Genomic DNA, 10929 nt, shown 5'->3' with positions numbered 1-10929 from the left:
GTTGCACGGTCAGCTTACTGACCTGAATTATGTGTGTGTGTAAAAAGTTAAAGTTGGGCGGGCGTGTGTGTGTGTGTGTGTGTGTGTGTGTGTGTGTGTGTGTGTGTGTGTGTAGCATTCATTCATACAGCATTGGAATCAGTCATGTGCTAGTGGCAGCTATGTACACTACTCTGTGTGTTCCATGCAAATTAAGCACATCAGAAATGCTCAAAAACAAAAGTCAGATTTATTTAATTCTTTCATCCAATATGACATCAAATATGCACTCTTGCTTGAAATTACTGCTGCCCCTCAGACACATGCAAATGTTGCCAATGTTCAGATCACAATAACTCGAGGCAAAGAGCCTCGAATCATGTGAAAAGTGCAAAGAATCATTCAGTCTGAGATCCAGCCGCTCAGTCTTGTCATAAATCAAGACAGTCTGAAACAGAAATAGCCTCAGAGGCTGGTCTGGCCCAGATGCTGAGTGAGATCTGCTATAAAAAAGTAGTTATTATTATGATGAAAATAGGTCAAAAGCCTAGGTCAATGTGGAAGCTATATGTCAAGGCACATACAGAGTCAGAATGAGGCTGCATAATGGGTGAAAGGTAGACAGCATAAAAAAGAACTACTGCCACATGAGAAAATTGCACCTTAACAATGTGGAGGTTTATTGTTACTTCACAGTAACACAATATTTTTCTTTACCGCAGCTGCCCATCAGAATCCACCTCAACAAATGTTTAAAAAAAGCTCCACGCACAAGAACCAAATGAAGTCATCTTTCTTATGTTAAAACTAAAGGGTCAGTGATTCAGAAGCCTTTATTTACACAGCTGTCACCAATATTACTGGTTACTTATTGGTTTTACGTTCGGAGAAGGCACCTGAAGGAAAATGTGTGCTGCCTTACCCCGAATGGGTTGAGACAATCTATTAGTTTCATCTCTGGATAACAAGATGCATGATTTGGCATGATGTAATTTCATCTAGAACGTTTGCAGCTACATAACGGAAAATTTAGTTTTGTGGCATTTGTAGTAAGTTCTGTTGACCACGTGAGTGCCCATAAAGGGTTAAATTAACAATAATATTACATAATAAATGTGCAAATTGTAAAAATGTAACAATATTAAATGTGTAGCATAACTACAAACCACATACAGTACGAGGCAGTAATTATTAATACATGGCACTCATATCTCTGCAGTTAGAAAATATTCATGTCAAAAAACACAAAATGACATAATACAATGTACCAATTTCATAGTTAAATGCTGTGAATTTTATAGTCTTTCACACTGCATTCCAAGTAGGTATAAAGTAACCAGACCATTAATATTCAGGTTATTGTGTTTACAAACCTCAAAAAATCGTCCAGAAGAGATGCTCATTACTTTGGACGTGGAAGTCAATGTATTATACATTATAGTATTGCTAGCTGCATTCTGAGTCAGCAAGAACAATAAAGTCAATTACCAGACACTTCAAAAGACACTACAGCCAGAAGAGGCTGTTACCTGAGGAAGAGCATAAAATATTTAGTTCCTAACAAAAGACATCTTTCTTCTGGGCTAAGAGTAGTTACGTGAGACTGTGATACACAAATGAAAGCACATGCCATTTGTAATGATTAAACTTCAAGCATACAATCTGCTTAATGACACCCTTTCAGTTATCCTCACATGATACAATCTGTTTGGTTTAAGTTCAAAGTGACACACAAAAATATAAAAACTTTATGGCATGCAATGGCAATCATGCCCTACTCAAGTCACAGTTTGCATATTCCCTTTTTGACAAATGTTTCATATAGGCTGCTTGAATACAATGGCCTTTAATTAAAGCAACAATATGTAACTTTTAAAAGATGAAAATAACAAATGTCTTTCATAATCATTAAAACACACCCTCACTCACTTTAATACATGCTGTGGTTACAGCTGCTACAGCCTCATTTGCTCTGGTATGACCAGTAACCCATGGTGGTTAAAGTTAGCAAACTTTAAACAGATATTGCTGTATAGCTGACATCATTGAGTTTAGTAACTTTATGACTCTTTTCTACTTGTGCTACAGTTATATTATGTTTTACCATTTATCACTAATGTATAATTGTCACTTAATGGCTACAGTGACTGACAGTCAACAAATGTTCTCTCTTTAAAGGACACTATTTTGCTCATTTTCGTACATTAGTTTAAATAAAAAAAATGTAAGACTAACATGAGGTTTCGAGCATTTTTGAGTGAAGCGGTTTCAAATTTGTGATAAAACGTGGTGTTAAAATTTCAAACTATTTTAAATGCTTGATATTTTGTTGCAGAAAAACTTTTCCCTAACAAATTACCATTCATACAATGTCTCTCCTGTCAAAATAAAAGCTACACTTGTGAGGCTTGTCTTGCAAGCAAATCGGAGCATAGGCTAATTCAGATCTGTTCAGCTTTACATTCCCTTCTTGCTAAACCCAAACAAAGTAAGCAATTTCATCCAGATCTACAGGATAGTCTGTGAGGTGCAGTGGCTCCTTGATATCATATCCCTCCCCCTTGTAGCTTCTCCAACGGCCGGCAGGGAGGTAGATGTCACGCTCTTGCTTTCCAGGCTCTAAAACTGGGGCTACCATGAGGTCATCCCCAATCAGGAACTGGGAGTCGATTTTATAGGCTGTCTCATCACCTGTGGCAATCCACCACAGGGGCCGTATGATTGGGTCCCCAGTGTCCAGCACCTCACCAGCCAGCTCTAGGACCCGAGGTGCCACAATACTCTCATGGAGGGCTGTGTATTTCCGAGCAATTTCAACCACCTCGTTGTCATATTCCCATGGCGGAACAGAAAACTGCATGGAGGGCATGAAGGCTGACAGCTCCAGCCAGCGGATATAGAGTTCTCGATCAGGTAATGCACGATTTCCATCTGTACGGTTGAGATAGGCATTCCCTCCAATCATGTCAGGTAGAATAAACTGATAGCCGAGAATGCTGATGGTGAGCACTGTGGGGATAAGAGATTTGAGACCCAACTCATAGCCCCACACAGAGTCTCTGTCAATTGGTCTGAAGAAGCAAGATATGTTCTGGGACTGGTAGCCACTGACCAGCTCAGCTCTATCATTGTAGGGAATAGCCATTTCCGTGTAACGTCTTGTGAAAAAACTTGGGTCCCGAATGGGAGTCCTGGTACTAAATTTCCATGGTAAGTAGCTGGTCTCCCCTGCATCAAATTTAAAAGATGTCACCCCATACCTGGAGCGCAGTGACCGTAGCTGGGAAGAAAACCAATCACGGGCTTCTGGATTTGTGAAGTCAATAATGCCACCAATGCCATTCCACCAGCGCACCAAAGCTGGCAGCCGGCCTGTTGGCTCCCGGACAAACAGCCCCCTCTCTACACAAGTATGGAAGTTTTCAGACTTATAGTTGACAAAAGGGTGAATCCAAAGTGACATCGGAAATCCATCTGCTTTAAGTTTTTGGAACGTTGCCGTGGCATTGGGAAACTTTATTGGATCAAACTCAAATTCTCCATAATGGCTGGTGTAGCGGTCATCTAGTTGCAGTTGGCTGCAGTTAAAGTTATACTTGCGGATGTTGGCAGCATACGTCAAGAGTTTTTCTTGGTCAATATCAGTCTTATGTAGCGCCCAAGTCGACCAGATGGGATGGCGAAACATGACTTTGGCAGGCACTTTGTTTGGTTTATTGAAGTATCTGCGGACCATGTACTTGTGTATGGATGTCACATCCGAGCCCACACACACTCTGTAGCTGAGTTCAGCACATGGTGCCTCTCCTGGGTTAGGCTTGAAGGGACTGTCATTGTATCGCGCCTGGAAATACATGGTTTTCTCTGTATCATTCCAGCCCAGGTGGAAGGGCACAGAATTATTGATCTTGATGGCCGTGGCGTTGGATGAAAGCCAATAACTCTCCAAAATACCACCAAATTCATGGCGGTTTACATAGATGTCACTAGTAACAAAGGGTTTGGGAGCCTGTTGGCCAGAAATAGAAATAGGCCAGTGCTGAATTGCTGACACTGCACCACCATACCAGTGTGCAAACTTGTATGTCATAGCATGCTCAACAGGAATGTCAGGAACCAGTTCCTCCCAGCGCACACGGTAGCATTGTACTGTGTCCTTGGGTCGCACTGTCTCAATGAAGAAGTTTAGTTTTCTGTCAGTGGTGCGTCCACAGCTCAGAATCTCCCCTTCTTTTGAGCATGAATCCAAATCCAGCGTTCCTGACCTGCCAAGATTTAAATATTATTACATAATAACAAAAAAAAGTAATGGAATTTCTGAGGTATCTGAAGTACATATGATGACACAAACATCCAATTTCAAAGACAGTTGAAAAACACTAACCTGAAATCCATTCTGAAAACAATAGACCCTCCTTGGTTGCGGATAATGTAGCCATCTTTATTCAGATCCAGCAGCTGAGTCTTAAGCAGTTCAGCCTTGCGTAGAGAGGCTATGTAATAGCACCATGCAGTCACTGCTGCCATCAGCAGCACAAGGCCGATTACTCCAGCTCCGACTAAGGGTCGAGTGTCCTTGCTGTGTTTCTGCTTGGGGATAACATCTGTAATTGTGCCTCCCGCTCCTCCCGGTACAACTTGGTACATGACTTGTGCTGTTCAGTGGGCAAATCTGAGAGTTGCTTTTATGAAGATCATAGAAATGTTTTCCAGGGATGCCTTGTTTGTTCCACCCTAGTCACGTCGTTATGTCTGTTTGCCTTTCTGTCATGAGAGAGAGAGTGAGAGAGAGATAACAGACTTTGAAAAGTCCGTGTGAAGGTCTTATACATATACACACACACATATACATTATATATATATATATATATATATATACACACACATATACATATACACACACACACACACACATATATATATATGCTCTTCATATGTGCTGCAAAAATCTTTACTACAAAAGGCAGTCTGGAGTCTTCCAGGAAAACAGTTTCAGCCAGATCAGCACATGAGATGTCAGCCTGTTTATTTATCTCGTTTTCTTGTCAGTTCAAAGCCTCTATTACATTTCTAGCATTGTCTTACCTGATCTGCATTGTTACACAAAGTGATTTCACAGCACTTTAGAGGTGTTACGCTGTCAGGATGTAAACTTTAAAGATGTGTCTGAGATTTAAAAAAACAAATCTGCTGCCAATTACCCATAAGGGGATAAGGTGGATGTTCCCAGCAGCAATTCTAACATATGAGTTCGATTGAAAGAGGACTCATTTGTATGTAGGGAAGTGGAGGAGCAGAAAAGGGGATTTTGGCCTTAGAGCACTGCCAATGTCAGGAAGGAGAGGAAAGAATACTAAACTTTGTGCTCCATCAAGCCAGACTAACCAAAACTGGAAGTAACCTGGTTCATTCTGGCCCCAAACTAGACATTTTGACAATACAGTGAAAACTGACAACCTTGGCAAAATATCCAACACAAACAGAAATATACACTTTCAATTCTATTGCATTCAGACCTGACTTTCCCTCCCACTTGGGGTACAACAAAAACTCCTAAGGGTAATTAACTGGTTGATGTTAGTTATTGTGGCTTTAGCTAATCAGAATAGATTACAGATTAAGGTGCACAGCCGACCGAGGGGACTTCAGTCCTCCCCACATTCACTGTTTGATGACTGCAATTGACCCTTGTGGTCTGCCATGGCAGCAAGGGTCGATAATAAATAATGCTTGCTATTAATTAGCAATCTAATTGACTAATTCTGTGTTCAACAACCCTTAGTTTAGATTTCCCCCAACAACCGAAGTGATAACATAAGCCCACCATTAATTAACAGAGAACTAACTGTTAGCTCCTTGGAGGTCCGCTCAGGCTGCTGGGAAACCCCAAAAGTCAGGAGAAGATTTACTTTATAGAAGGCCTATTCTATAAAACTGTGTGGGTTTTTTTGTTTTTAATTTATTGCATTAGGATGCAACTCAATTACTCGCCGAATCAATAAAATGTCAGAAAATTGTGTGAAATATCCACCACAGTTTCCTGGAGCTCGAGATGACATCCTCACATTGCACAGCCCAACACATTTATCTCATCAGGCAGAAACTAAGATTATTTTAGATTATAAATCTGCCAAGTATTTTCTCAATTAACCAACATCTTTTTGTCTATAAAATATTACAAAATAGTGAAAAATGCCTATTTCCCCCAGGCCAATGTCATATATTTTGTTCAAACAACCAAAACCCAAAGATATTCAGTTTACTATCATATATCACAAAGAAAAGCTTAAAATCCTGACATTTTTGTTTGAAAGAAAAACTGAAATGATGAATATTATCAAAAGAGTTGCCAGTTTATTTTGTGTGAACTGACTAATTGATAAATTATTGCACATATTAATCATTTTCTAACAAACTAGGAAATTATTAATTTACTAATCTTTTCAGTTCAAATACACATTCCTTAACACAAATAAAAAAAATTAAATAGTTTTTCAGGCATACAGCAGCTTTTCTGAACAAAAACAACTTTACCACAAACGTGTTTTTCTCATTCAAAGAGTGTGAAAAGGCAAAACATTTTCAGACTGGGGCACTTCTTTGTTTATAGTGTGATCAGGGGTTTTTATATCTGCCGTTTCAGCCAATTCACTATCTATTCTGACAGAAAGATAAACACAGAAGTGCTGATACAGTCAGAAGTCTGAGAAAGCTCACTAGCTTAAAAGACGCACGCGCGTGCGTAGTGTGTATGTGGCGAGTAGGCAGCATGCTGATTATGATATGTTCTTGGCAAATAAACTTATATACAACAATATATAATTACACGGCAGAATTTTACAGAGCACTGAACGCATTCATAAAAAGTGACGGTTTGCATGTGTCTGTTTTTGAAAGAGACTGTTTAAGAGTTTAACTTTCTGCTTTTTTTCATTAGAAAAACACGTAACGTAGGCTACAACAGGCCTACATATAAACACGCGTTTATAACGTAATAAACTTACAGAAAAGTGTGTCTTAGCCTATTTGCTAATGTACCCACTTATACATACAGTAGCCTAGCCTATAGTCCGATGCATAGAGCACCACTGTAGGCGGTGCAAGATAAGTTAAGTGAGGGAAAATAACACGGAATCCGTGTAAGCAAAGTGGCATATAATTATATCGTTTATGCTTCTCCTGTTTTATATCAGCGGCTTATTAATTTATTATTATTAATTGTTTTTGCCTACCGATCACTGCCAGCCCCCTTAGCAGCTCCAAGTAGCTTCAACTTGTTTTCCACAGTCCTCAGAATAGGATCTCAAGGCATGTTGCGGCGTGTCAGCCTTGTCTACGCCCTCCACAGCATGGGAAATGTAGTCCAGTAGGTGGGAACTCTTTATTTTCTCATACTACACAGATTACACTGTTTTACATGATTTGACCATATCACACCAGGTTGAAAAACTTCACGTAACACACTGTTGGTATAGTGAGAGGCGAATGAAACAAAAACAAGTTTTAAAGAACTGGTGAAATCCATTATTAAAAGTTGAGAAATTATATTTCTATGGTGACTTGAGGTCTATCTGTGATTTGCAATGTGATGACCTCATTAGCACTGGTGGTATATCTTGTCTACTATATGGTATCACTAGAAAGTACCAATAATAATCATCATAATAATTAGTCTGTAGTCCCCTGTTTGTACAACTATTTCTGTTTTAACCCTCAAAACATAAAATAAGGAATTTCTGCATCACATGTAGAACATGATCTCTATAATAGTAGGATACAATTTTAATGTCATAGACATACACATAAGGTCCAGAGCGCCTCATTCAATTTGATCACCACAAGCCCCTTAAAGGGAAGTTCTTGATTGCGGATTTAGTAGTAAATTGTAAAAGTGTCCACTCTGTAGGGAGATAATAGCGGTGAGAGCGCAGCCAACAGTAATTATTCATTCTTACGCCTTGTCTCACTGGGTTAATTAGTAGAGAATTAGACAATGTTCCCTCATTTTGCTGGGGAACCCACAGAGCATCCTCAAGGACCTCTGCTGGTCCCCTATCCCCACTTTGGGAAGCCAGTGCTGTAATCGTCCTAACGAAGGCATTCAGACACAAACTCTGGGTGTATGATGTAGTGTCCAGCTTGGTAGGGCTTCACCACGTGGAAGCAGCTGTAACCCCCGCTGTTAAGAGACCATCAGAGCAAAAATGGTTATTATTTATGGCACACTTAGACATCTTTTCATCTAGACAATATCTTTAGGAAGGAAGGAAAAGGAAATTCAGTATGCACCTATTATCCAGGCTGCTATTAGAGCCAAACCTCCGGTTTTGTGCCTGCAGGAAGTGGTGCTGATCTGCTGGAGGGTTACTGGTTTGGGGTCTTGTCCGAAGCTGGGAACCTGCATGTTGCCTGTCAAAAACAATGTCAGCTTCCATTTCTTTTTATACATTAACAGGACTTGATCACTCAGTAATGTTCATCAACTTATCCAGTGTATTCAAGGTTTAAAGGCCACAAAAAGAGGTCAGAGGTCATTCTCTCACCTGAGTTGCTGTGCTGAGAGTGGATGAACGTTCCTCTGATAATCCCTTCTGATGCAAAGAAAATCAATTAGAATCAATGTGTATTTAAAGGTATCTTTGGACCACAGATTAAACTCATCAAATGCTACCTTGCTGGGTTCTTCAAAGTTGTGTGGAGCTTAAATACGGTGCCAGCAGGAGGCTCGGTCAGCTGTAGTATCTGCAGTCTGTCAGCAGGTGGCAGAGCTTGCACTGTGGATGGGTTGACCGGGGGCATGTGGTTTGGTTTGCAAGTGTCCCCAGTGTATAGATAGTTGTCATGGCAAGCCTTAACTGGACTGTGGAATGATAAATGTCTGACAGGGGGGAAGAGAGGACGGCCCGTGTCCACAGGTGGCGAGGGGTGCAGTAGTGTGCTGTGTGACCTGTAGTTGGACTGAGGACTCCGGGGAAACAGAAAGTCCTAGAAAAGCATGGAAAAGATGGGCGCGTATAGGTAGAAATATAAGAAGAAGTAGAAGATAAAGGGAAGAAGACACTGGATATCACAGTCACAAATAATCTCTCCACTAGATTGAACATTCCTCTTTGCATGTACAGAGTATCTCACATTTAATATGGTTTTAATATGGCATTTACACTTTTTATTTATTGATTCTCATTTAAAAAACTTTTTCCAAAATTATTACTTTGACATTTCTCTCTCAGTACACACAGAATGCAAAGAGCATTCAGGCTTCAAAATACCATTTGGATAAAAAAAATTCTCTTTGTATTATTATTATTATAAAACACAAAAAACTGAAAAAGTGAGACAGTATGGTGTAAACTGTATATTTTGTATACATCAATTTCACCTCTCTTGTGCAGTCATGCAGTCAAGTATTTTTTTTTTTCTTTATAGTAAGTAGGGTGACTGTACTCTCCTCTTAGCTCTGCTTACTCCATATCTGGATAAATAATTAGGCATGGAATAAGCACTGAATTATAGATGGGATACAGCTTTCATCAAGGACAGGGACATCTAAACAACAAGCCATCAATTAGTGTAAGACACTTAAATCTGGCTAGAAGAGAGTGCCAATAAGAAGTTCCCCAGTTAGTCTGATTTGATCTTAAATCCACCACCTGGAAATGTAATGTTAGGTTAAATTATGTTGGTAACATGATTTACTACCACTTACATGAATTCATGAATTCATTAATTCTACACCTCTTTGCACAGGCAGAAATAATCACATTGTCCTTTTAAAGCTCTGCAGTCCATGCAGCTGTGCTTCTTACCGGCCGGGGCTGGGGGTTGTTCCTGCGGTGGGCAGAGGTGGGTCGAAGTTGTTCTCGTTTCGCTCTGCTGGGAGAGGCAAACTGCTCTTTGTACATGGTGATGTAGAGCTGGGGAGCCATCTTTACTTATGGTCTTACTTATTTGCTACTGCTTCCCTCCAGTCCGCCTGAAAGTCATGAACATCCTTCTCCTTCACCGTCACCTGGTGGCTCCTCCCTTTTTCTCATACTTGTGTATCTGTTGTGCTTGTGTGGGTTTATGTGTGGGTTTTTTCTGCTTAAAATTGTTGCTGGATTGTGCGTATGTTTTTCTGGAATGTATTACTCTTTCTGTGTTTAATGTGTCACAACGTAGTATTTCTCTTGTGCATGCATCAGTAGCTATAAATCCTGCTTGGATTCTATCGACAAACTCATAGCTGGTAAAAAGCTTTTACCATCAAACTTTTGGCTATTGTGATGGAACTGCTTTGTTGGAAGACAGGTTAAGAACATCGTTGCTAAACCAGAACAACTCTTTGTCCTACGTGAGCACTCGGCCACTAATCTTCCTAAGCCCAGGCCCCCTGCTGAGACACACATACCTGGGGTCACTGTCCATGACCTACTTCCCTCCCAGAGGCCCACACAAATGAGCCAGCACTGATCTCAAATATTGCTCAGCTCCCAGCTGTTTAGCCACCTTGTAGTTAAGCAGAACCAGTCTTATCAGATCTGCAGAACAGGAACAATCCAGGAAAGGGATGGGATTTCTCAGATCTCCCACTACCACCCAGGGTCACCTCTGTTCATTGTCAGCATGCCCCATTAGCATCAATAATTCACCAAGCACTATAGGGTGTCTTTGTGTCCCCACTGCACTCACTAGAGTTATCTGTGACAGTAACTGGCTGTTCATCTCGCTACAGTGGCTGGGCCTTTGTTTGACGGCCACGTTAAGCCCAGGCAAATCCATGTCAACAGATGCAGAGCAGAGGACATGGGTAATCATAGTAATGATGCGGCGGGAAAGTTAAGGGTGCTTAAATCAAATCCAATCTCTAGTTTGTGTTCCCAATTTTTCCTTTATTTTGTTTACTTCACATCTCCTGCAAACAAGACATTCTAGTCTTTTCATGTAAGAAATTGTTTATAGTAGACTGGA

General features: G+C 40.4%; 1 protein-coding gene across 1 annotated transcript; it reads right to left on the bottom strand.

Moving 5' to 3' along the window:
• Window positions 1–207: 207 nt before the first annotated feature.
• Window positions 208–7317, bottom strand: myorg (myogenesis regulating glycosidase (putative)). Its single transcript, XM_038696737.1, has 3 exons — window positions 7212–7317; window positions 4364–4743; window positions 208–4244 (listed from the first exon to the last, which is right to left on the bottom strand). Exons 2-3 carry the CDS (start codon window positions 4624–4626, stop codon window positions 2453–2455), a joined length of 2055 nt encoding a protein of 684 aa, XP_038552665.1. The 5' UTR covers window positions 4627–4743; window positions 7212–7317; the 3' UTR covers window positions 208–2452.
• Between the last annotated feature and the right edge of the window lie 3612 nt (window positions 7318–10929).

Source organism: Micropterus salmoides, unplaced genomic scaffold (genome assembly GCF_014851395.1).
Source record: "Micropterus salmoides isolate LMB-PRFRI ecotype aquatic unplaced genomic scaffold, ASM1485139v1 Ms_hic_scaffold_4, whole genome shotgun sequence".
Lineage (NCBI taxonomy): Eukaryota > Metazoa > Chordata > Actinopteri > Centrarchiformes > Centrarchidae > Micropterus > Micropterus salmoides.
Note: the sequence above shows the minus strand (reverse complement) of the source record. Positions and strands in the feature narration are given on the sequence as shown.